Here is a 27,466-nt window from a genome sequence, read left to right on the forward strand (position 1 = left end):
CTCTCAGTTCCTCTGGTTGACTCATGTAGAGGCTTGGCAATGATGCTGTAATTAAATATCCATATCCTACAAAATCCTGCAGACCCCAGAAAGCCACGGAGTTCTTTGGTTCTGGTATCAGGATAATAGCCTGCTTCCTTTCTTCACTGGTAACAAAGGGGTGTTTCACTGTGATTGGCATTGCCTCAAGATCCTATGTTGGAGCAGTCGCTCTAGATGCACCCACACTCCTTCAGTCGCCCTTCGTGGGATGGGATACTTATTTACTGCAACAGGATTGGCAAATGGCTTGGGCTTCACAATTATTGGTGGGATATTCTTTGCCATTCCTGGGGGGTTCACTTGTTCCAGAATACTGGCGGGGATGGGTGTGGTAGCCTGTAATGCCATCAACTTCCTTGTTTGATACTTCTCCTTTTTTCTCTGGGCCTCCTCATCTCTCTAATTGTAAGTGGTTTGAGCTATTTCCAACATCTGTTCCAGCCCATGGCCGATGAACCTCTTATGCTTCTGGATTTTTTTCTTTTGGCGAATATCGGACGCTGCCTGAGCTACAAAGGCAGCCTTTATAATGGGGCGTTGGCAATATCATCTGGGTTCTCCTCAAAGGTAGGGTTCTAATTTCTCCAATTGCACACATCAGCACTTGAAAAAGGCACATGTTGGACTGTATAAGTGCATGGTGGTGCTTCCCCACCCTGTCCTGGGGGCTGGTGGGTCATACACTCTGCGTAGAGGCATCATTGCAGTCCCACCCTTTTTCTGTGCCTTATGGGACTTATAGAGGGACGCCCTGGTTGCTGCTTCTATCCATTTCTCCTGCCATTTCTTCCCTTGTGTTGGGGAACATCCTGCTGCTGCCAACAAATGGGAACTAACATCCACTTCTTTCGCATAGGGTTGTACATACTGTTGCAATCTCATTGTCTGATACTGTGTCCACATTTTTTCCTTTCTTTGCTAACTCAATTAGTCCCTTCATAAACTCCTCATCATCCTCTTCCTCTTTGCTCTCTAATTCATCAACCTTGGAGGGTTCAGGCTGAGGGCCGACTCCTCCCTGGTCCTGGGGCCCTGGGCCTCGGGGATTCGCTAGAGGGGCAGTTGGTGGAGCATAGGGTGGCGGCGGTTTAATGACTTCCCCCTCTTCTCCTTCCGGTTCTGGTATCACCGGGGGGCTTTTCTGACTTCCCTGCCGGTTGGACTGCACATATTGTATTTTGTGGGGCGTCGCCTCGGCAGGCTTTCAGCCACGGTGGATTCTTTTCTACATTGGTTTTCCAGGTAGAAATATAAGGGATCTGGTCTGGGTGGACGTTCAAGATATTTTGATATAGTGGGTTGATTAGTTGCAAATTAAATCTGCCCTCCGAGGGCCAATTAGTTCCTTGGGTGGGCCAATCAACCTCACATAATGTCCTCATCCTCTCTCTTCTCAATTTGCATGCTTCGTAGCTGCTTTCCAGTTGGTTAAAAAGCATTTCAGAGGACTACGTTAGCTTGCCCCAGACCCCATTTTTTTTTTTTCAGATACTCCGCTCCTAACCGGGCTTAAGATCCTTTCACACTCCAACCACTACAGACTGTGACTTGGCGAACTCTCGTTGCCAAGAAATGCACAGCCCTGCAATCGCTCGGCCAAGGGGACGCTAAGCCCCGGCCCACACTTGACAATTCAACCACTGGAGTATCTGACATGCAACATACAAAACACACCCCAATATAATTCCAACATGCAACACACAAAACACACCAAAATAATTCCAACATGCAACACACAAAACACACCAAAATAATTTTCCCTCTGTTTCCCCTTTCCCCAACCTTACTGGCGGCACTCTACTGCCACCTCTGTTTCCCCTTTTCCCTTTTCCCTGTCTGGCGGGGCGGCACCTTATTGCCACGGCCAGTTCCCTTGTTCCTTTTCTGGCGGCACTCTACTGCTCACAGCCAGACCCTTTATCCCTTTTCTGGCGGCACTCTACTGCTCACAGCCAGGTGAAGCTGTCCAGGCTTCCTACCACGCCCTTTCCCTTAGGGCTTACCTGTTCCGCTGCGGACCCCTCCTTCGGCCGTCCTCTTTTCTCCCTCGACCAGGTGTCTCACTCCGGAGCGGTGTGGCCGGCTCCCCCCACGAACAGGCAGGGGTGCGCACTTGGAGCCGCGAACGCCGGTCCGGGGCTGTTCACCGAGGTCGGGCCTGGCCCTCCCCGGCCCCCTGGGGTGGGGCAATTCCCGGCCAATGCACCAAAATGAAGGCTGAAGCCTTATCCTTGCCAGGGAATCGTTTGCCTGCGTCCCCAGGGCCGAAGAGAGAGCAAAAAGCACCAGGAAAGATTCTTCTTTGGAGAAAAAAAAGTTTTATTGAAATCTGTGCACAGAGGTGGCCAGTGGGATCGTTCCCAAAAGACTGGCCCATAGATACAAATAAACAAGCATCTTTATACCTGAGAGTCTGCCCATCTCTTCCCACCTCTTCAAATTCTCCAATCAGCTAGCAAGGTTAAGCTTATTTCCTTATATGGTATATAGCTATCTGGCTAGCTAAGCCCCCCTCCTTCCCTTGTTTGTGTGTTCCTCTCTTGCGTTACTGCAGCAAAGAGCATGTGCAGAGAGTAGTTCCTGGTTTGCAGAGCTCAAGTAATTGCAGAGAGGAAGTAGCTCCCAGCTTGCAAAGCTAAAGCAATTGCGGTTTTGTTAGCTGCTTAACCACAACTGCAGAAGTTAGCTTAGGTGCAGATAGTATTGAGATTAACCCTTTCAACACTACAGTCATAACTGCATGGAGCCAGATAGAATAGGAATAACCCATCAGCTCTACATTTCTGAATTTGATCTTGAGGGAGACTATGGCTAATACATTGTATTAATGGAGCCAAAAACTTTTTTTTTGCTATCAGTAAAGTGATCTTGCTAACGCTTCTTGTGCTGTCAGCTGCCTCCCTGTGTTATAATCTGATGAAGAACCAGAATTTAAGAGCAACCTTTTCATACGATGCTATCAACTGAAACATTTAAATAATTCTAAGCAGCAGCTCATTCCCTCCCATAGGGAATGAATTGAAAGGTTTAAGCAAACTATGGAAAATATGAAAAGGGCTTTCCCCCTCAAGCGTAATGGGAAAAAATGGGCTGAGATGATTCAAGAATTGACCTTAACTACAATAAACTGCTCACAGCATGACTAGCTATCCATCATTTCACTCCATGCCTGGCAAAATGCCACATCAGAAAACTGTAATAATATTCAGAAATGCCATGGAGGAAAAAGAAATAGTTGCAGGGCTAGCGAAGTTTAAAAAGAGGCAGCTAGCCACTTTGCAAAACAGCAGTCGAACAGGTTCAAACAACCCATCCTCAGGCTGAATGCTAGCCATCCATACTTGAGAGTAAGTATCATTGAACTCAGTTGGATTTACTTCTGAGTAAGCAAGCACAGGCATGTACAACACATGCCTTTATCAATGACTGGTCCTCTCTTTGTGTCTTGAGTGTTGATTCACCCTTTCCACAAAGTCACTTTTGCTGCCTCTTATCTTCCTCTTTGTGGCAGAGGCCTTTTGCAGCCTGGGAGTTTATAGCCACCTTTATAGCTTGCAAATGCAAGCTCTGCAATTACGGTTCAAGGTGAACAAGAGGAGGCAGTCATGCTGAAGTGAATCAGGGTAAACTTAGCTGGCACAACCTGTTCATTGTGAGCATCCTGGTGCTCTTCCAGTGTCAGAAGTTGAGCTGAGATACATCCATGAATTCAGATGCCTTTCCAAATATCTGACCACTCTTCCGCACTAAATCATGACAAATATGTTGTTAAGTAGCATTTCAAGCTGCTTTCCCACATCTAGACAAAAGCAAAGCTCTGTTAAAGAAAAAGCATGCTTAATTTAGGAAAATAGACACAGAATGTTTGTTTATTTAGCACAAGCATGACTATGTAGAATAAAGTTTATAATAGAAAAATTGAGGACACCAAGTTAGCTTTGGATATTTAATGCCGAACATCTGACTTTAATGCAAAGATTTTACTGAGTTCATATTAGAAAGCAATGTTATTTCTCCTCCCCCCCCCCCGCACACCCCCGCTAGACAAAGGAACTCAACATGCTGCGAAATAATAAATCAAAAAGAAAACACAAAATAAGCTTGGCAGACCTACTTCCCCATTAAGAAAGGAAGTCTTTTGATTGTACCCCATATTGAAAATTTGTTTGAAGTGCCCCAGTTAATAATAAACCCTCAGCAGCTGATTAAAGTGGGAGGGAAACAATATGATAACGATGGAGGTTTCATATGTGATTAAAATAATTGGCCATATCTTCAAGAATATTGATTGAGGAAGGTGGATAGGATTTCAGAAATCAAGATTTTTTTTTAAAAAAGGGTTTCAAAAGCCAGCTCAGAAAACGAAGGAATTCAGCATAGTGCTCTTCTGATTGTTCTGTCAGCGCAAGCATTTGGGCTTGCCAAATGGAATGACCCCCTCCCTCCCACACTTTCTTGGAGGGAATTTAATTTCAGGAAACACAGGGGGGATGCAGAGGGAGGAGAGGAGGGAGTCCCATTGCACAAGTGGAAGTTTTTGCACAAGGGTTCCGTTGATGGGACTCAGTTGAATCCCATCCTGAGCCTGGAAAGCCTCATTCCCCAACTCATACAAATCAAATGTATGAATAGATTGCCACAAGTGCCTATGATGAACCTTAACAGTCAACCCTAGAACCCCAGGGTATTGGACTTAACAAGTCTAATATGGATTCATTTTCTGGGGTAAACAATATAATTATTACTAGGAGTGCACCACCCCCCCCCCTCCTGCCCCATCTCTTGGAAAGAATTACAGCAAGCCTGGAGGGGAAACAAGCAGAACAGGGAAGCCACACACTATTTATTGATGGCAGCAGCACGTGCACACTATTTGTGAAGACACTTAAGACTGTGGGTGTAAAAAAAAAAAGCCCCCCCTTAAAACACTAGTGCCCCAAATTTCTAACTGCTATTGCAGGGTGTTCAAATTACCACAATTTGTACAGTAGCTTGCCACATGAAACATTGCTGTTGAATGGAGAGTGCACATCCTTGCCATCCCATAGAGCAGGTGACATATGGAGGCTATTTCAAGCAGTTTCCGTGGGGTGGCTATAACTTGAAATTTGGCTTTATGAGCCTTTTCCCATGGGAACCTGTTCTTCTTATACCCAGGGCTCTGGTGCACTATTTTACTGATGTTGATCCGATGGTAGCCCTCACAGAAGGTCTAAGAAACTAGATGAGAATGGTGTTGTTCTCAGCACCACAATCCAGGTGAGCATCATGGAAAACAAATCTTTCTTTACGTACAGCTTCGTCTTTTCAGACTGAGAATGATATGCTAAATTGGAGGTATAGGAAACTGACATAAAGGCATGCCTTCATAGTCTCATTGGCTGTGATGTAGCCTAGATTTGATTACATGCCATTTCCCCTCACTGTAAAGAATCATGGGCTACAGCCCTGTTGAGACTGAATCACATGAGATTGCATGCTCCTTTGGAAATTATAATTACAAAGAAAAACAAATTTCTGGACTGGTTTCTACCTAATGTGCTACTTTTCTAAATGCAAGGTTTTTCTTTTCATTTTTCAAAGAAATATATTTTATATAAATTGATATATATATAATACAGTCCTTAGAAATCTGTAGCATGTTTATTTTGGGTAGAACATCTCTCACACAAAAGTGTCGCTGTTCCAAGGAGCAGAATATCATCAACTTTATGGTGTCTCTGAACATATGAATGAAATAATACAAAAATTTCATGTTTCATGCTGAGGCTCCATGCCCCGCAGGTCCCTATTGATTAATAAACACATGGACATGAGTATTTAGGTTCATGGGATAAAAAAGGCCACAACTTTATTGGTTACAGATGTGAGTGGTTTGGCTTAAGCATTGGGTGAAGCCAGGCTATATCTTGACTCCCACGCATCTGCAGGGAGTTCAACTAAGAGTAAACCACCAACAGAGGAGCCCTATGACTTACAGCAAATAGGGGCACCAGAGGCGTCCCTCCTGGGGTCGTGGCATGACCCTAGCTGATGTCCGGGCATCTGACAGGATCCACACCCCTGGATCCCTTTAACAGGATACCCTTATTGAGGAGGGGCAGGCGGAAGCTACAACCTCCCCTCCATTAAAGAAGGCTTACATAATGCCTAACCTTACAAAGTTGTGACGATTGCTACAACATAGGCAAAAACCAAAGGGCTGGTGCCAATTTGCCAAGTGGAAAAATTCCTACCCGACCCCAACAATATGGCCACCAACATTTGTCCATAGCCAAGTCGTGTCGTACCAAAGCATAAAACGAGGGCAGGTGGGTTGGGAGATCCAGCGAGGAGGCAAAAGAAGGAATGGCCCTGGCTGCACCGTAGTTTAAATCTCCTGCAGCCATGCCCCCTGCCAGCGTTGATTGGCTGGCAAGGGCGTGATGCAGCGGGGGGTCGGCATGAGGGGAGTGTCAACCTCCCACCCCCATGCCAGATCACCGCAATGACCCAATGCCCAGTGCCCACCGTGAAAGGTGAGCAGACTTCTAAGGAAGCAACTGATCGAAGTTCTGTTGCAAGGAACTTTCTCACAAGACTAACATTCCATGGATTATTATTTTTTTGCAGATAATGAAATGTTCACATTCTGAATTGTTGTTCATTAATGAACATGCTTGTGAACAAGGTGTCATAGATGACAGATCTGTAAGGGTTTTTTTTTTAAGGTTATCTGTATTACCTTCTGCCACAGTCATTTCCTCAATAAGGTTTAGATCCAGAAAGGCAGAAGATTGGTTCTGCAAGCAATTTCAACTTCACTTTTCCAGTAACAGGCTCCCTGCAAAAGTCCAAGTGGGATAAGGAACTGCTGCCAGACCCTGCAACTTGCCACTATCCCTGTGTGCAGAAGCAGGACAGGCTTCACTTTATTCAAGCCTATATTCCTGGCAATGCAAACTTATGCATGACTGCTTCAGAATAAGTCCCACTAAATTCAATGGGAGTAACCTCTAGGTAAGGATTGCTGCCTTAATTTCCGTCAAGGAAATTGTTCCAAAGCAGGATCTTGAAAATTCTGTGTAATCAATGTATTGTTAAAACTTCAGGAGACAATATTTTGAAATAGCCAAAAGAAAGCACAACAGTGAAAAAGATGAACCCTTTTTCATGCTCCATCCTGTTGGAGCAGAAATAACAGCTTTTTATATAGATTATAGAAAAAGTTATTTTCTCTAGGCTGGGAAAAGTGACACACACTATTATTCCACATAACTGACTGAATCCACTTTTTTCATTTAGGAAGGATTTTCATATACTTAAAGGAGATTGTACCATAATGTAAGTAAAATGAGAAGTGCAACAACAGAGTGTTCAGTAATAGGTTCTGAGTGACATTTAGCAATTCTCCTGAGTGTTTATGCCTTGCTGGAGGGAAATGCACTTTCTAAAGATCACAGGCAGTCCCTATGGAGACCTGTAACCTTCCATGAAGCAACTCACCAGAAACTGATAGGTTTGTTCTCTTCACAAGTGAGACAATTGCAATTGGCTTAAAAATGTTTTAGCAGCGCCTCAGGGAGTACTAATAAAGGACCCTTTAAAAGATAAGTCAGCTGTAGTTCAAATGTAGCTCTATTAGATATATATGTATAAAGTGAAATGCCAAAGAGACTTCATCTTGGTTGGACCTGTTCTAATTTTCCTGTTCATGGCGGCTTGGGCTGAAAGCAGGGGTGGTGGAACTTTTTCAGCACAACTGTCGCATTGCTTCATGGCCCGTTTTGATGGCTGTATGTCAGTGATAGGTGGGGCCAGAGGGGAGGTGTGTGCATGCATGGGTGGCTCACCAATGCCAGGATGCCTGTGTTATCAACCCAGCTGTTTTTTGGAATGTCAAATATGGCATTATCAACATCTGTGCTTTTCTGCATTTCATTACCTATGGCCTCTCTGTTTATAATTCCCTCTTTCCTCCAAACATTTCATGTATCAGTGGACTGTAGTCCACAAAAGCTTATGCTGCAATCTTTAAGATGGCACAAGACTCTTTGTTGTTATTGTTAAATATAACATTTAAACCATAATAAAGCATGTTGTGTTTTCCCCCACCCCATCAGCTATATCAATTGAACTGCTTTGGACTATTGGGAAGACCTTGAGATAAAGGGTACTGGAAAGTGTTCTAGGACATATTTGAGAGATAAGACTACAGGCTGGTTAAGTGATAGTGCAATCGAAACCTTGATTGTTGGCTGCCCAGCAGGCCTTAGGGAAGTGGAACCACCATTGCACATACCAGCCAGAAGGGGAGATGCTAGCCAGGCTAATGGTAGGTGTAGCCCCATACATCTGGAGGACACCAGGCTGGGCAAGACTGACTGAATTAGATGGACCAGTGGTCAGACTTGGTATAAGGCAGCGACCTATATTCCTGTGAAATCCAACTGCTAACAGACATAACCCTACATATGAAGGTGTGCTTATTTCTTCCATATGGCCTATTGTACCAGGAGCTGGAGCTCAAAAAGCTGAAAAGAGACTGCACTACTTGGTATAGAAGGATAAAGACAGAGAGAGGTCAGTAATAGGTCATATGATGAAGAACCGCCACATGTAGCAAAGGGGGTGTTCCCCAAAGCTCAGATGAAATAAAAACAGGAAAGAAAAAGTAATGTCGAACAAGCAAGTAGATTCCAGCATGGTTGTGAAAAAGGCAGTTTGTGGTTTTAGAGACACTACAGCATGCTGTTCTATAAATTTAGAAGGAAGGATCCTAATTAGGAAGAAAGGGGAAGAAAGGGGATAGAACTAGCTGTAGGACAAAGAAACAAGGTAGGAAGTCTGAAAATCTGAAATTGGGTTTAAGTGGTGTCAGAATTATCACTTTACAAGGTCAGAAGACTCAATACAAATGGACAGAAATATGAAGCAGAAACAGTATAATGGAGCACATTAGCAATATGCACTAAATGGAAAACAGGAGATGCAATACTCAGCAAATCTCTGGTTTCTTACAGCAGGCAAGAAGAAGGAATTATAACTAGTCAAGCCATGAGTTAATCAAATATGTGCTTACTTTAACATACAGGTTTCAGACCAACCAGAGGCACACTGTATTTATATATTAAAATGAAGTAAATGAAAAGGTGTAGCTTGTTCCCTTTTCTAGTCATGTGAGAACAGGGTGGTGAACTAGATGGGACATTAGCCTGATTCAATGGTCTCTTCTGAAGTTCTTCCTTTCTCTCGTGTACTTAGAAGATAAACTAGTGTAACCTGGATTGGAAACATGTGGTGACACCACTTGTGTTAATGATCTAACCCTGTTATTGCCCTGGAAATCAAAATGACATGCTCTAACATAACTGGATTCAAAATGAATGAATCCAAATCTTTCTGTGATTGCAGTTCAGTATTATTTTAAGTCCTTCCAAGGGCTCTTCCAAGGCTTTCATCGCGCAGTCTGTATAATGTGTTAGGAAGCCATCAGGAGCATGGTGGGATGGAATATGGAATAATATAGCCCTTAAAGGTAAAGGTAAAGGGACCCCTGACCATTAGGTCCAGTCGTGACCAAATCTGGGGTTGCGGCGCTCATCTCGCTTTATTGGCCTATGGAGCCGGCGTACAGCTTCCGGGTCATGTGGCCAGCATGACTAAGCCGCGTCTGGTGAACCAGAGCAGCGCACGGAATCGCCGTTTACCTTCCCGCTGGAGCGGTACCTATTTATCTACTTGCACTTTGACGTGCTTTCGAACTGCTAGGTTGGCAGGAGCAGGGACCGAGCAACGGGAGCTCACCCCATCGTGGGGATTCGAACCGCCGACCTTCTGATCTGCAAGTCCTAGGCTCTGTGGTTTAACCCACAGCGCCACCCGCGTCCCTTAATATAGCCCTTATGAAGCAACAAATGAAGCATCTTAAGTGTGCTCGGGAACATGAAGATCAACCATTATTTTTAACCTGTTCTAGTACATGTTTATTCAGGACATTGGAGAGGACAATCACCTGGGATAATATGTTAAGGTGGAGAGCAGAGGACTCCTAACTGATGAAAGCAACTGTAAATCATTTACAAACCTAGGTGTGAGACAGGACTATTTACATTGTATTTGCATTGAATGTTTTTTTGGGGTGGGTACATGGGGTTTGTTTGTTTTATTTGTTTATAGAAACTACAAAACAAGCTTAAGAAGAAAAGAAAGAAAGAAAGAAAGAAAGAAAGAAAGAAAGAAAGAAAGAAAGAAACAGGCAGACCATCAGAACAGAACTACACTTGTTTACGGTTTGGCTTTGAGAGACTTGTTCTGCAGTACAGAGGAAACACAGAAAGCTGAGAGGGTGGAGTGGGTTGCACCATTTCAGACTGTGTGTATGGGGAGGGAGGGACTACAAATCTTCTTTCCGTGAAAACCTGCCAGAATACAGAAAAGGAGCATAGCCGGGAGGAAAGATCTACCCCATCCCTTTGGCCACTGTGCTGTTTTGCTGTGTTTTCAACTGAAGCTCGGTTTTGAATGCAGGACAGCAGTCAAAAAAAGCCCCCCCCCCCTGCTGCCTGGAATGGCACAGCCCATTCTCTTACCTCAGTTGCTGCAACCTGTTTAGGCCCCACCTGAGCTCTCACATCTGAGCTCACCTGCAACCCCCCCCCAACTTCATTCCCAATTTACCTCTCCCTACTTCCCGGAACCAGCCCCCCCCATTTTTCTCTGGCTTTCAGTCTTAAGGAAAACAGAAAAGTTTTTGGGAAATGTAGTCCTTGAACTCAGCACTCATAAGGTCTCTTTGCATTCAGATTTGTCCTAAAAGCCTCAAGCTGGGCTAGGCCCTGACAGTCTCCATTTTCCCCTCAAGCCACGATTAACTGTAAGTACATTTTAATTTTCTGTGGTTTATCCCACCATTCCCCAATTTACTGCTACCGTTCTCCCACTTCTGTCACACTTAAGATTTTTAATTTATTATTATTATTATTATTGATACATTTATTTACATTTTATACATTCTTAAAAAAAATCTTTTTGGACAAAGTAAAGATTTTTAGTTCCTTGTGGAAGCAGGCCCTGTGTTTCGTTTTGCTATATAAATCACCTTTTACTGTGTGGTTGTTGTTGTTGTTACAGTTATTGTTTTTACCACCACCAGCAATTGCAACTGCTTACTTTTAGCAGGGTTGTGTTGAATATCAATCAAAGTAAATAAGGAACATGAAATCTTGAATTTTACCCAATAGATGTTGTATTATGTGTTATTATTATTTCATTTCTATACCGCTTTATATTTTTAAGAAAAATCTCAAAGCGGTTTACAGCATATTAAACATCAATAAAACAATGCACAATCAAACATTTCTGAAGAAAGTCAAACATAAAGTACACAGTCAAAGCAAAACAATTAACAGGAAACCAAAATACCATCTCAAAGGTTTCAAAATAAAACATTACAGTGGAGGTCAACTACAGAATACATATTTAACACACAAAAAGTTAACAAAAAACAAAAACAAAATCTTAAACATTTCAAGGAAAACATTGCTAAGTGAAGTCAAATATAAAATGCACATTTAACCCAGCATAATTAACAAGAACAAAATATTATAAGCATGACACGGCTGTTTGGCAGTAACAAAAAGAGGGGGCAAAAGAATACAATACAGTGGTACCTCGCGTTACATACGCTTCAGGTTACAGACTCTGCTAACCCAGAAATATTACCTCGGGTTAAGAACTTTGCTTCAAGATGAGAACAGAAATCGTGCTCCAGCAGCGCGGCAGCAGCAGGAGGCCCCATTAGCTAAAGTGGTGCTTCAGGTTAAGAACAGTTTCAGGTTAAGAACAGACCTCCAGAATGAATTAAGTTCTTAACCTGAGGTACCACTGTAATTAGGATTTGTTGTCAGGCATAGCAGTGTCCCTCCAGTATCCCCAGGGGCCTCTGTAATAGAGCTGGGTGAGTCTGGGCCCCGCCCTCTCAGCCAGGTGGAAAAGGCCTTGCAGGGAGTGGCCTTCACGACTCATAGGCGGACGTTGTAAATATATTGCAGGTAGGATTCAGCTCCAGGTAAGATGCAGCTCCATTAAATAGATTGAATACTGACTTAATGAGTAAGATAGAAATATGAGGACCTGGTAAAAACCCAGAATTATTTCTCCCACCCCCCACAGTGCTTCAGAGACAAAACAAGGGGGGAAAAAAGAAAATACATTATTGTCAATACATTATTGATTTTATTTATTTGAGAAAAATTCTACACCGCTAACATTAAGGGGGGAAATATGGTGGCGGACAGCATAAAACTTACAATAAAGTTGCATTCATAAAAGAAGTACAAAACACATTAAAGTCGTTATAGGTCTTAATAACGAACAGGCACAAAGGATTCTGGACAGATTCTTGAAGATTCTAATTCCATTTTCTTTGTGAGTGTAAACATGCTTTTCCAAGGAGACTTGCTCCTCCTCCTGCTACTTAGAGCCCCACTGACCACTATGAGTGGAACAGAGCAGGTGAGCAAGAGTGCTGGCCTTGTAGAGGGACAAAGTGTGTGGTGCATAGTTTTGTCACAACTCGTGGCTGGATCTATTGCAGGGGTAAGCAGAAATGATTCCTCACTGGATGACCCTCTTAAGGGATCTTCGGTTGTCACTTCGAGGCCCTGGCCTGTTTGGGAGCTAACAGGCCTGCCACACACCTAGGTTCTACAGATGCTCACGGTACTGAGCTACATGTGAGCTTTCTGACACCCCTCAACATTTTCCTACCATGTAGGCAATGTGGTTGTATTGGCCACTAGTTAGCCTGTTTATTTGGATCCTCACCATAAGCCACACCAAACACTGTAAACTGCCTGAAATCAATAATAGTTGTGACCATGTTAAACCTATTTTTCAACATTGAAATAGATGTTATGCTGCCACACACTGCAGACAAGGGAGAACATAACACTTAAAGTATGGCAGGTTTTTTCACTCTGAAGTATATACATTTTTACTGAGAAACAAATACCATTGATTTCAACTTACTTTCAAATTAGGTACGCTCAGAAATGTAGTTTTTAATTTTGGTCATGTTTGCAGCCTTTGCATTTTTTCCCCAGAGCAGCTGAATTTATTGTAGTTCATTGTGTTGTCTGTTGCTGCTGCTGTGGTTGCCTTAAACTTTTTTATTATAAGCATGCAGTCAATGCCTGCCCTCTTTTATTGGACAGGTTGAAGGATGAACGGAGAAGCAATTGCTTTTTATTAATTGTGTCAATATCAACAAAAATAAAGTAGGATTTTCTCAAGCAGAGTGTTGGATCTATGTGTCACACATCTACTATTGTTACGCAGATGCCTTCCAATCTTTTTGCTATACTCTTTGCTACCTCCATATACTGACTGCTATGTTCTCCACTGCCTTGCTGTTTACTTATCTGCTTACGGTTTAATTACCTTCTCAGTTGAGCTACTCCGGTACATATGTGACAAGCAACACAGATAAGCATTCAGAAACATGTATCTGATTTAAATCTTTGTCCATTCCAGTCATAAATTCTTGCTTTAAAAAACAAACAAACACATCAACCCATTCATATTTCCCACCACAGCTAGAGCAGTGGGATCTTGTATATCGCTTGTCCTCTGAATGACTAATTGCAAGGCTGTAATTATAAATAAGTATTTAAATTTACTATAATGTAGATAAATCTGATTTTTCCCCTCCCACACCTCCTCAAAATATTTGTTTGGAAAAATTCTAACTTGATACACAGTTTGACAAGTTGACCTCTAGTGGTATTTAGTATTTGAACTCTGACAGTATGTTAACGTTGACATCTGTATAGCATTTTGGTATTTTTTTCACCTGAGAAAAAACAGGATGTCAAAAAAGTTACTATGGCAGAATTTGAATTGTGAAGTCAGTCAGTCAGTCAGTCCAGTCTCTCTTTCATTTAGCTGTGAAGTCATTTTTTAAAAAAAAGTTAAATTGAAATTTGTCAAGTTTTCAAAATTTTCTCTTAATTCTGTGTGAGAGACAGGATTTATTTATTTATGGAGTCTTAAACTTCCAACATTGTTGCAGTTTTTGATAAGGTAAATGGACTGTACAAATTATTCTCAGTAACTCAGCCTTTCTCATTCCACCACCCATGCCACAGTCTGTTATTCCAGATGCAAGCACCATATTGCATAACTTACTTAATTACACGATTAGATGTTTGCTGAATGGTTGATTTTGCATTCAGTAGCTATGGCATCAGTAATACAGTTATGAATGCTTACTGACATCTGATCATGGGCACATCTTTTTGGAACCACATCTCAGAGTTCAGTTAAACTTACAGCTTAGAAAGGTTGAACTTCTGAACAAACATGCATAATAATAAACTGCATGTGTGCGTTTTTTTTCTTTCCAAAATATAACCCAAAACCTTTAGCATTGTGTCTTTGTATGATGGTTTACATGAGACTGCATTTTTTTACTCTTTATTTGAGACACTTTATTGGTGCACTAGCAAATATTTTAAAATATTTCAATTCCTTCTGCAGTGTGATAGTTTTTGAATCTCCATGGACTATATGTCATTGCGGTTTGTTTCATGTTGTTTTTAAAAGCGATATTAATATGTAGTATAGCAGATATTTATACTGATAGAATAATAGAGTAGATTTTCCCTAGCTTAATATAGACCGTATCTTGTCTGTTAAATATATAGATTGCCAAAGCTAGTGGTGAGTTCTGTTTTGTGAAATCATTTTCTAAAAGATGAGAACTGGAAGCTGATAGCAACTTTACAAAGCAGAAGTGGAACAGAATATGTACACTTAAAGAATAAGTGTGAGAAGTGGATCATAGAACCATAGCTTAGTAGAGTTGGAAGGGACCCTGAGTGTCATCTAGTCCAGCCCCCTGCAATGCAGGAATCTCAACTAAAGCATCAATGGCAGATGGCCAACCAACCTCTACTTAAAAACTCCAATGAAGGATTGTCCACAACCTCCCAAGGGATTCTGTTCTACTGTTGAACAGCTCTTACTATCAGAAAGCTCTTCCTGATGTTTAGTTGGAATCTCCTTAAGCATTAAATCAAAGATTTGGAGAATGAAATTGAAATGCAGCTTAAACATATGGAGGTTTTAGGTTTGTTGTACAGTGGTACCTCTGGTTACGTACTTAATTGGTTCCCGAGGTCCATTCTTAACCTGAAACTGTTCTTGACCTAAAGCACCACTTTAGCTAATGGGGCCTCCCGCTGCTGCCATGCCGCCGCCGCACTATTTCTGTTCTCATCCTGAAGCAAAGTACTTAACCCGAGGTACTATTTCTGGGTTTGCGGAGTCTGTAACCTGAAGTGTATGTAACCCGAGGTACCACTGTATTGTGCTGTGTGAGATAGGAACAGGATTGCTGACAAGTATGCTCGAGTTCCAGATTGAAGTGGGGGTGAAAAGAGGTCAAAGTCCAAAAAGTAGAAAGGAAAAGCAAACAGAGGAGATAGTAAGGGGAGGGAAATGTGTGTTACGGTGCAAAGGGGAAAAGAGAATGAATTCGTAAGAAGTAACATTGTTAGCTGAAGGTAAGCAAAATCTGTTTCAGGGGGACACAGCACACATTAATTTTCATCTAATTTAAGATTACTAGAAGAATCAGTGGTTCAGTAAAACTGATATTATTCTTGGTGCCAATTGCAAAAGGTCTTGTAACTAGTAGTAGTCACAGTATTTAATTAATGCAAGGGAAAGTTATTCATTGTTATAAAATCTAGTGTGTATTCTAGCCAAAGTTAGGCCTTTTAAAGTAATATCAATAGTGGTGTAGAAATGCATGTATACTTCAATCTCCCACTGAAATGAAAGGACGACTTAAAAGTGCTTAACTTTTGACTTGGGTCACTACCCTAATTGTTATTCTACAAGTAAAATATTTCCCTTATTGGTTTCCTAAAGTTTAGACTTTAGCTGTTGTTGTTTAGTCGTTTAGTTGTGTCCGACTCTTCGTGACCCCATGGACCAGACCATGCCAGGCACTCCTGTCTTCCACTGCCTCCCGCGGTTTGGTCAAACTCAATCCATAGTATTTAATTGATTTTCATTTTAGTTATTTTACTACACTTCATAATTCTTATATTAAATTGAATATTTTCCATTTTTCCACTTAGATGCAGGACTTGTGCATTTACTGCTCTATTTATGTCAAAATTTAATATAACTTAAGTATCCAGATTTAATGAAAATCACTGTTCAGGCACATCAACTGCACTAGAGATGCAGAAGTATTTTAAAAAACAAAACAAAACCCCCCAGAATGCTAGCTGACTGTTAATAAGAGGATAATTGGAAAACCAGGGGATAGGGATCAAATGGAATATGCTCAGACAACATGGCTGGCTGGCTGGCACAATGCAAGATTTTTTTCTGCAAGCACCAGTTGTAATCTGGGCCTAGCTGGTACCTATTAGGGCTGTTCTTATTTTAGGCACAAAAATAAAATGAATTAATGCTGTTTCTCTCTCACACTCTCTCCAAACTATAATTCTGTGGAAGAACCACATTATCTGGTTCTTCAACTCTAGTGATAAGGTGCCATTTAGCTCCTAGCTTTCATATCTCAATTTCTAACACTGGTTAGGCTGAGAGGCATTGACTGGCTCAAGGTTACCCATTGAGCTTCATGGCCAACTTGGGTGATTTGAGCCCTGGTTTCCCAAGTCCTAGTCTGATATTCTAACCACTGTACCATACTAGCTCTCATGATGTGAATGAAACTGCCTCATACTGAATATTTGTATGATTTTTGTGCAATTGTTGGGTATGAGGGAACTGCATTCAAATCTTGTATGTGCCAGCTCCATCCCTTTGTCATCTGGTTCTGAATAGCTGGATCAGTGTTTTGGCCCATGGCGCACAATGGCCTTGTTCACACATAGCACTATGCCAGACTATGCCCTACCAAAAACAAGCACAAGGAGAAAATTTCAGCTGCTTCGTTCTTTCCCCACTTACGCTGTTTCCATGCTACTCAGAGCTAAGTCATGATTTGGCTTAGCATTATCCTAACCCAGACTCATGGTTTGTTTTCCCCCAACAAACCACAAGTAGTTAACCAAGAGCAAATCTTAGCTACAGCATGGTTTGTTTGAAGCGAGACAAACCACTAGCCCAGGTTTGCACATAGCACTGAGCCATACCATGGCCTAGCTTCTGGTAGTGCAGCAGGAGCAGGGGAGAAGCAAAGTGGTTGTGACTTTCTCTTTCTGTACCAGCACACTTGCTCGCTTATGGTAAGCTATAGTTTGGCTTAGTGTTATGTGCAAAACAGGCCAAGGCTTTTGATCAGTTTTCCAGATGCTGCGCTCGATTGTGTCTGATAGTACAAATGAGGCTGTATTTTGAAGCATTCTGTGTGCAATGATGGAGGAAGAATAACTCTCTTGCTCAATTGTGGAACTTAGGTGAATAGCAAATTATGTTTTGAAGGTGACCAAGTGGTGCTCTTCTATTAATTAGGATAAGTAATTAATTAGTAATCAGTACTTACTTTAATTAGTAACAAATGGATTCTGTGCTGCAGAAAAAGCTTGTTTCATAGTGGATGTAGGCTGATTCATCACCTACCACCAAATGAATGACTAATTCATTATTTGCATTAATCAATGGAAGTGGCTAAGTTTTGAATAAACCTTTTGAAAGCCACTATCTGGCCACTTTCCACATAAAAATGGCTTTTCATTAGGGCCTCAAATTTGAGCATGCAGAAATATGTAAAAGAAAATATTTCTGTCTTGTAGCTTTTGTTTGATCTTATTTTTTTTAACTGAAACATGAAGGTAGTGAAGACACTATGAGTGGTGACCACTTTGAATGCTCCAATTGCCAGATTTGTGCTCAACACAATTTTAGTCAACTAGAATGTTGTCTGAGTTAAGACAAGTGGAATCAGGATAAGACTGGAAATAGAAAATAGGAAGGCAAGAGGGTACAATAGTGAGGCCTGGGGAGATGCTGAAACTAAATAAAACTAAATAAAAAATATTATAGAAACCATTTTGAATATGTGATTGTGTTTTTCACTTTCAGTAGGGATCTCATCTGTACCTTGCATTGAGCTTCTTTCTGCCACACAGAAAGAATCACGCTAGTTCATCAAGATGTGTTTTCCAGTGATGCAGACAATCTGATAAATGTAGATGGAGGCCAGAAACTGAATCTGGCTCTATAGGAAATCTTGGTGTCAGTGAAAAGGAATTTTAGGGGACAACTGTTTAGATTTTATAGCCTTGTGGTTTGTGAGAAAACAGCTTTTCTCCAGCAGAGGCCTATTCAACTGAAATTTCCTCTTGCACTATTTCTTTAGTGCCTAGTCTGCCTATTCCAGTCGTGCCTCCCAAGCTAAAAACTTACACATCCACATCAAGAAGCTAAAGGAGCCAAAAGATTGCTCAGGCTTGAAAATGCAAGTTTAAATGTGGCAATGCACCTGCCATTTTCAGGAGCACAGATTGTAGAAACAATAATGCTGCCTGCGGCTTTCTGATTCTGCAAGTTTGAATGACACTATAGAATTTGTTACTGCTATTGGAGCAGTGGTAGAAAACAGAAGTTGCTGATGTAGCTCTATAGAGAAAGCATTGTATTTAAAACTAATGGCTTTAGGGCTACAGCAATATGCTGCCTTGAAAAATGCTGGAATTGAGAACTTCTCACTCTTTCCTTACACTCCTAAGTATTTCACTTTTTAAAGCTGGAAGGCTGTACCTCAGCAGACATAACTATAATCTTTGCATCAGACACTAGCCAACAGAATCTAAATGAAAATATTTTCTCCCTTTTCATTTTTAGAGTGAGAAATGGATCTGTCTTCTTATGCCTCGCCGGCAGCCATTATAGAAACCGTTGCGTCACAGCTAGCATGCAGTCCAGTGGATAAGGAAGTTGCTGTTCAGTTAGATGAAGAAGATGAACTAAAACACCTGCGTGCATGTTTTCATATTCCCAGAGTGAAGGATCTGCCTCCAAGTAAGAACCACAGTTATACCAAGGTGGCTTTGTATCTCCTTGCATATGTTTATTGCAAATCTGCAGGAAGCCTTGCTGCCTAAAGGATAAATGGAGCGATTGGCGCCACATCCTTGATCACAGCATGTCCCCTGCGTTGTAAAATCAGCACCTCAAGTTGAGTGCCTTATATGCTCTCATTCCCATTCTGATTAGAATGGAAGAATACAATACAGCACTTATGCCGTGCTTAGGCTGTCACTCAGTCTCTTTCAACAATATAGTGACTGATTGAAAATTATAGGCAGGAGTGTTTTTTAATGGATTTGAGCTACTTTGCCTCCAGGTGCTTATTGCCAAAAGAAGCTACTACTTTGGGCATTCAGGAAAGTTTTGCACTATCAGTTTTTTATGGTTGATTGGAATCCACTGGGGAGGCCTCCTGCACAAACCTCATTTGGAAGGAGCAGGAACAACACACTTGGCAGGAGGGTTGCGTGCGTGGTTATTGTGGCACTATAAGAGTCTTTCTGAATACTTATACCAGGTATGAGGGTTACAGTGTTGTTTGAGTTGATAAATAAGTTAAATTAATTGACAAAATATTCTGATCAGTTAAACCAATGTCCCTGATTAATTGGACAGCAGGTTTTAATGTCACAGCAATCACCATCTCATGACATGCTGCTTTGTTATACACAGGTGAGAATGCTGCTTCTGAGATGGCTAATGTCAGGGAACTGGAGGCAGAGAGGGAGGAGGGAATGAGAAGTTATCGGGAGACAGCCCCTTTGATTAGCAGCTTTTCGTCTTCCGAAGAGAGAGAAGATGAAGGGGGGTCAGAGGGGAGTGAATCTGAGAGGGAGGAGGTACTTCCGAGGGCAAGTACCTCTCGTCACGGAGGAAGGGGGGGTGTTGGACCTAGACAGTGGTTATGCTGGCCCCCAAAGTGGAAGGAAGTTATTTGGGACAACTTCCCACCATGATCGGATCGCTTTTTGAACTACTTGTAAATATGCCAAGAAGCAATAAAGACTTGTAAAATATGGCTGAAGTCCCGGACTCTTACCTCCCCTGAGCACTCACAACTTAATCTGCTGACAGCTAATGCTGCTACTGTTGCATATATTGCCTAAATTCAAATTTGGAACTACCGTATTTTTCATCTATAAGATGCCTCCATGTATAAGATGCCCCCTATTTTGGGGGACTCAGATTTAAGAAAATGGGGGGAGACGGCTCCGTGTATAAGATGCCCCCTAATTTTTGACATTCTTTTTAAGGGGAAAAGCCTAGTCTTATACATGGAAAAATATGGTATTTTTTATTCATATGTGTTAGGGCTGGGCGGTATTTCAATATATTGCCCAAATCCGGTTTGAAGTCCATATTGTGATATTGGTTTTGTATTTTTTGACCTGGCAATATATCACAAATCATGGGGTGTGCATGCTATGCAAAAATCACAGTGTGGGGAAAAACTCTGAAGCCAGCCAATGCCTCTCTATATAGTAGCTCCATTCTTATTTCAGACATTGTGATATATCGGTATATTGTGATGTTTAGCTGGTGATATATCGCAGTGTTGAAAACCAGGTTATGCCCCTGTCGTAATATGTGTGTGCATAATATGTTTTCAAGTAATATATTAAAACTCATATAATTCATTGGCTAAGATTTCTTTATTCAGGTTGCAACTCTTCTTGTTTTAGGAGATGTGCTTCTGATGTGAAAAAGTAGCAATGGGAAACCAATTCAGCATAATACAATGAGATTTTTTTTTTAAAAAAAGCATGCAAGGAAGGAAGGAAGGAAGGAAGGAAGGAAGGAAGGAAGGAAGGAAAAGGGGAGAGGAATATATTGAATAATTTTTTAGCCAATCCATGACCCGAAATATGAACCATGTCTCCTTAACTCTGTTCCATTACATTCAGTAGGAGTAGATTTATGAGATTTTAGGTGCAAAGTCCAAGGATGTGTAGGGGAATTCACCACATCTGGGACTGCAGCAGGAAATTGGGTTTTCCCTCATCTTTTATTTCAACCCAGGATCCATAGGCTGAACTACCTGCTTTGGCAGCAGGGGATTGTACTGAATGATAACTCTGTCAGCTCATGTGATCTCTGGCTCCTAAACCAGCCCAGCCCTGTCTTAGAGACAGCCATGGGGAATTTCTGAGCCTGGGATGGGCAACCCCCTGCAAGCTTTGCTGGCCTCGGAGAGCTATCCTGGCCCTACAAAGCACATGTCAGCCAGGGAAGCCAACAATTTGTGTGTGTCAGATTTTAATTTGAGCCAGAGAAGAATTCAGGGGCTTGTAAAGCTTATCTTTGCTTTGAGTTCAGTTTTAACAAGTCCCTAAAGTTATTCTGCTGTGCCTGGAAAAGGAAAACTTCACTAGGATATCTGTTAAAAAGTAATGAAGTTTATGGTGATAAAGTTTTAAAGGTTCTTAAGCTAAAGGTTCTTGAGCCAAAAGTAAATCTGGCCAAGGAATCTATAATGAATGCTCCCTTTCTCTTTTTAAAGAATTCTTCAGATTCCCCATTTATGAACTATTTTCAAATCAGTATTTTCTCAGTTATTTTTTCAGAATTATTCACTAACTGATATATATATAGCAATTGAAAGATCTTATTTTCCATTCTGCCTTTGAAATACCTTTTAAATAATTCTTATTAATGATTTTGACAGGCAGTCTAGTTTGGGAATAGATAGCTACTGAAAATGTAAAAAACATACATAATATACAAAGTCACATGACATTTATCCAGTCTCCTAATTGAAGGTTGATATTCAGGGGCAGGGAGGGAGGTCTGTCCCAAACACTCAAATATACGTTTGCAACCCTTCTTTATGAGCATTCTGCAGTGTTTATTTCATAATTAAGCAAGCAGACTGGCTAGAAATCCCCACTTTTCATCCTTGTGTTTGTGACAGCTAATCAATTTTGTGGTAATTTTCTTAGTCTGAAGTCCAAAATAAGCACTGTGGAGCAACTCTGAATTCATGTTGTGGTTGTGAGTGTCGATTGTGAATCCTGGGAACTTCTCTCTCTGTGTAAGCATGTAAAATATTCTCTCTCTATATTTGTTCACCTGATTTCCCATTTTTTAAAAAAAATGTGGGATCAAGGTGTGAGTGTTCAGGATACTGGTGATTTTCTTTTTAAACAACAATCTACTAAACTAGAACATTGAATTGTACAACAGATCTATGCAGCTTGGTGTTACTGCCTATGAAAGTGTTGTTTGCTGTGTTTAAAGATATCAAGATCTGACCTTTATTCTGAAGCATGTGTTTTTTGAAAAAAACATACACCATCCTATTATCTTTAATGTGGTTAAAATAGAACCATCATTTACAGAAACTAATGCTTTCTGGGGGTGTTTTTTTTTTAGTTAGTCTACCATAAATTAGATAATTAGGCAGTTTGATTGATTGGACATCTTTAATGGCTTTGTGTTAGCTTACCAGTGGCACTTAGCAAAACGCCAGTCTAAGGCTTCCAGTCATTTATCAGGCTAAAAAAGATGAACAGAATATATCGTAATGGAAGATCTTGAGATTGTTGTATAATCCGTGAAACTAATCAATACATCAAAAAAGCCAGGGTGTGGTAAACAGAAAGGTGATGATTTCAGGTAAGATAATAAGGACATAAGAAGAGCCTGCTGGATCAGGCCAGTGACCTATCTAGTCCAGGATCCTGTTCTCACAGTGACCAAAGCTGTGCAAAACCTGCAAGCAGGATTCGAGCACAAGAGCACGCTTCCCTCCTTTGGTTTACAGCAACTAGAGCTCAAAACTTTGTAGCTTTCTATTTATTTGTTTACATGATTTGTATCCTGAAACTTCTGCATAAATTTATGTTCCTTGGGTGGCTAACAAGATAGTTAAGAGACAAAAGAGTACAGTTAACAATAACAATCATATTTTTAAAGAAACAAACCAACCAAAAAAAGCAACAGTCTATTCAAATAGACAGTAAAATCAAACTGCTCTGAGGGTGCCTTCACAGTGTCATTATTTTGCAGGAAAGATTCAGTCGCCTACCAGATCTTTAGTTTTGCACTTTTAAAGCCACAACATAAATCTTCTGCCCTAGCAGATGGGCTTGGGCTGTGGCAGTGGCTACATCACTCCTTTTGGCCCTGCTGCTTTCCAGCTGGAAGTTAAGATTGCTCCCTTTAGCTGTCACTAATGCCAGTTACAGATCTAAATAATAGTTGGGGTAAACATAATTTACATGGTGTGTACAAGCATGAGTGATCTTGCTTGACATTTATCTGTGCACCGAATGGATCTTGGATGTCTCACTCATGAAGCTAAAAGAGATAATCCAAGTTCTTTATATATTTACATAAAACATTGTACAGCATTGTCTTGAAAGCAGGGTAGAGCAAATCTTATAATACAGGTATGCCATTTAAAAGGGGGAGGGGAGAAGCTTATAAACTATATATTAATCTTGTCAAAACTAAGTTTTAGTAACAGCTTGTTTTACGTAGTCATGACATAAATCAAGTGAGAAGCTGCCAAAGGGTTTTTTTGCATTCCACTTCTTTCTGCAGTTTAAGGTGGCAGAGATTTAGCCATTGTAATCAAGAAGTGTGCAAGGGAAAATACAACAGACCTATTTTCAAAATGTTCCGTCCAGTACTTGTTAAAGCACTTGATTGCCACATATTTTGTCGGCCTTCACATCATTTGTGTAGATAAAAAAATTAATCAAGACACCCGGGTGTAGATATGCTTCTGTATGTTGAAACAGATTTCTACATTTAGATATCTTGCAGTTTGTCTCAATTTGCGCAGAAGTGAGTTGTGTAAGAGATACTACCCTCTCACACAAACATACATCTTGTCCTTGAATCTCAGTGTTCAAACTCCAGTAGTATCATATCAACTTCTTCTAAGCAGGTAATAAGCAACCTTTATTTAATTGGCAGGGAGATGCTGGTAGGGAGGGTTTTTCTTTAAAATAGTTTTTCCTAATATTGCTTTGAGTCACTGAAGTCTAATGTAAACATGAGTCAACAATAAGTTATTGTACCAAATGTCATATTGGAATTGTATTAAAAGGAACAGATTCAGAATGAAACCAGTCTCCATATTTCCAGCTTGACAGTCTTGATTGGTAAGTGTCAGGGACTGGGCAGAGGAGGAATGATGGAGACCGCCTCCCCATCCGGACCCTTCCAGGGAGGAGGAAGAGGAAGACAGTGTAGATTAACAACAGGGGTTTGAGGGAGGTCACAGCTCAGAGGCAGATGAGGGGGGAAGTTGGGAAATCATAGGAGAGCCAGAGCAGCACCTGGCTGACGCATTGTCATTAGAAAGCGTTCCAGGCCCTCCATCTCCCAGAACCCGATGAGTCTTAAAAGTAGGAGAGCAATGAGCTTGAAGACAGAGGGCACTTAGCAGCACCCATAGAGGAGGTGATGATGGTGACGAATGAGGAAGTGGGAGAGACGGGGGATGGAAATTTACTTGGGACAATGCCATTATCCAAGAGGCTGGGTTCTATAGCCTCTCTCTGTAAAGATTGTAATAAAAAAGGACTGTAAGAAACTTTTAACTCAGAAACTTTGGCCTTCCAGATGTTGCTGGACTACAGCTCTCACCATCCCTAGTCATTGCCCATGCTTGCTGATGCAGGTGTGAGTTGTAATTTAGCAATATCTGGAGCGCCAAAGGTTCCGCACATCTACTCTAACTAATCTTATTTTTCATCTGCTAATCTTTATAGCTTCCCCAGCTTCTTTGTTACACTCACACAAACATATACATATTCAAGGTATGATCTCACTCACAAAGTGGACCAAGCAATCAGTGCTGTTTGTCCTCTGGAATTATTAAACCCTATTCACCACTTAGAGGTCACGTCTTCAGAAGAAATATTAGAGGAGCTAATAAAATGAGCACACTGAATTCCAGACAACAGGAGAAGTAGTACTGCAAAGCAAGGATCTATTTAGTGAAAGTGAGGTGCTGTGAATGATGGACTGTGGTGGCGTTTAGATAGAAAAAATGTAAGTTGATTCAAAGTGGAATGGGCAAGCAAAATGGTGTAAATCTGGACTTAAAAGGGTTGAGTCTATCTAAATCATTGTGCACGTAGAATGATATCTGCAAGTAAAAGGTCACCCCAACATGCTTCTTATGGACAACACAGAGCACATGTGCATGTGTGTTGTGCGTGTGCACATCTGCCCGGGAGGAGGAGAGGGAGGGAAAGTTCTGTTACGCTCATGGAAATGGATCCGTGCTACAGTGATTTGGTTGGATACCACACCCAGTTAAGAAAATATCAGTAAGTAGCAATCTAGTATTGTGCGCCAATGATCAGGAACAATGGTTTTGTATATTTAAAACCCTTTAAAAATGCCTTATATATTAAGCACTAAATGGTATATATTTATTAGGAGCAGATGAAAACATACCTTAACATTGCCTGTTCTAATGCTTGACTGGATTTCAATGAATCCTTCTGAAAATTGCTCAAAGATAATAATAATAATAATAATAGTTTTATTATTATTTGTACCCCACCAATCTGACTGGGTTGCCCCAGCCACAAATAAAATGCTTGCTTCCTCTAATCTCAATGAGACTCCATTATTGTTCTTCAGAATAACGAAGGCCTGTGAACAGAACCAATTTGGAAGTGTGAATAATATTTACACCTCTGTTATTGCTCATTTTAAAAAAGATGCTGATGAAAACAAGGAGAGCGTCTGTAATATAGATTAGATTGAAACTGGTTTTGTGATTTAGGCTTTTTAAAAGCCTTTAAAGCTTTAATTAAGAAGTTATCTTCTTTGTCTCTTATGCCTGGAAAATGTATTAGTGGTTGAGTTCAAAGTAGTATCTTTAAAATGTAGTTTGAGTAGCTTTGTGGTTTAATGTTTCCCTATAGCCCTAAAATGAAATTGCCTCAGACAAATGTAAACTTATTCTTCTTTATATAATGTTAGAAGTGTTTATGTAAATTTTAATGCATTTCCTCAAGCTGCTGACTTGTATACATTCTTGCACAAGCTATTGATGACTGAGACATGCAAAAATGAGCACTGTTCCTTATGACCCTTGGCAGGAAACAGTAGCATATAGAATGAAAGGTGATGAAAAGGGCTAATCACCCCTTTTATCATTTATAGGCATAATAGCGTGCATTTCCCCTATTGAGCAGAAAACATTTTCAACAGTTATTTTCCTCCTTCACAAGTGAACTGTGCTTGCCCACATTTCATCTTGGCAACTTATGAAAGTCTAAAGAAATACTTAAATTTTTTATATACGTATTTCCAGCTTAGGGAATATTTTGCATTATCCATCAAAAAAGATGAGTGTTATCCAACATTAGGCATGCTCAGAGTAGACTCATTGAACTCAGTGGACTTAAGTAACTTAAATACATTAAAATGAATATATCTACTCTCAATACAACTTATTTGGATATTGCCCTATATAGGGATATTGCCCTATATTTTTTAATTTTAGAGGACTAGTGCTACAGTCATATACATGTTTGCTTCTCACTGGATCATCACCTTGTCATGGTAAGTGGGCTTGCATGTTCCTATGATCCTTGTGAGCAAAGCCGTCGGGAGTCTCATACTCCCAGTAGGGTCACCCAAGTCAGTAAGGTCAAGGGGCAGGAGCTAGACAAAGAATGATCCAAGAAGTCCTCAATAGCAGAACAGGCAGAAGATAACAAGCGGTATGTTACAACAGCTGTGAAGGCTGCAGCAGATAAGAATCTACTGGTCGTGGTGATATTCATGCCATCGGAATAGAGCCATACCGCGAAGAATCTGCGTTGGTCAGCGAGCACTGATCTACACACATCAAGCAAATTCACGCATAGGTGTCTTCCAAAAACCCATCCCAATCCAAAAAAGTCTCATGGTGGTCGGCAAATGGTAACGGGGGCAGAACCGTGAAATCTGGAACCCCCTAGTCAGGGACCTGCACATGAGTGGTGGATACAGATTCAGTTGTTCTGACTCGAGGAATGAGGCAGTTGACTAGCTCGGCAGCTGTATCCACAACTGAGCAGTCCTATTTAGGATCTACTCTGCTAACCCCAAAAGGGGAAGGGGCTAGAAAAGGTGCCCTAAACATAGTCTGTCTCCCTTTTTCCCTGACTGGATAACAATGGCTCTCAAAGTGAACCATTCACAGTGGGATCAGGTGTTAAACAGGGATGTGTTATCTTCATTGATGTTTGGATGCCTGACACCATTTCAAATCATGATGATGGACTTGACTTCGGCATGATGACTCCAAACTCTCAAATTGCACTATCCATTTAAAAATCATAGCATTTTTTTTGGTTTCTACAAATTTCTGAGCAGCACAAGACTCCCCCTGCTACTAGAATAAATGATACAGAGGGACCACTTCAAAACATTTATTTATTTTTTGCTTAAAATTTGGAATTAAAATTCG

At 41.0% G+C, this 27,466-nt stretch overlaps 1 protein-coding gene across 5 annotated transcripts in view; it reads left to right on the forward strand.

The window, feature by feature from the left end:
- Positions 1–10,409: 10,409 nt before the first annotated feature.
- The window catches only part of KYNU (kynureninase), an 81,802-nt gene continuing 64,745 nt past the window's right edge, over positions 10,410–27,466 (forward strand). For 3 of the 5 annotated variants that reach the window (XM_053405916.1, XM_053405944.1, XM_053405934.1), the window contains exons 1-2: positions 15,480–15,590; positions 18,853–19,029. In XM_053405916.1, the coding sequence (XP_053261891.1) occupies positions 18,861–19,029 (169 nt within the window). In that variant the 5' untranslated portion in view covers positions 15,480–15,590; positions 18,853–18,860. Of the gene's footprint in view, positions 10,898–15,479; positions 15,591–18,852; positions 19,030–27,466 lie in introns of those variants that run through there. The other 2 variants (XM_053405925.1, XM_053405952.1) reach the window with 2 other exon arrangements.

This window comes from Podarcis raffonei, chromosome 1 (assembly GCF_027172205.1).
Source record: "Podarcis raffonei isolate rPodRaf1 chromosome 1, rPodRaf1.pri, whole genome shotgun sequence".
NCBI lineage: Eukaryota > Metazoa > Chordata > Lepidosauria > Squamata > Lacertidae > Podarcis > Podarcis raffonei.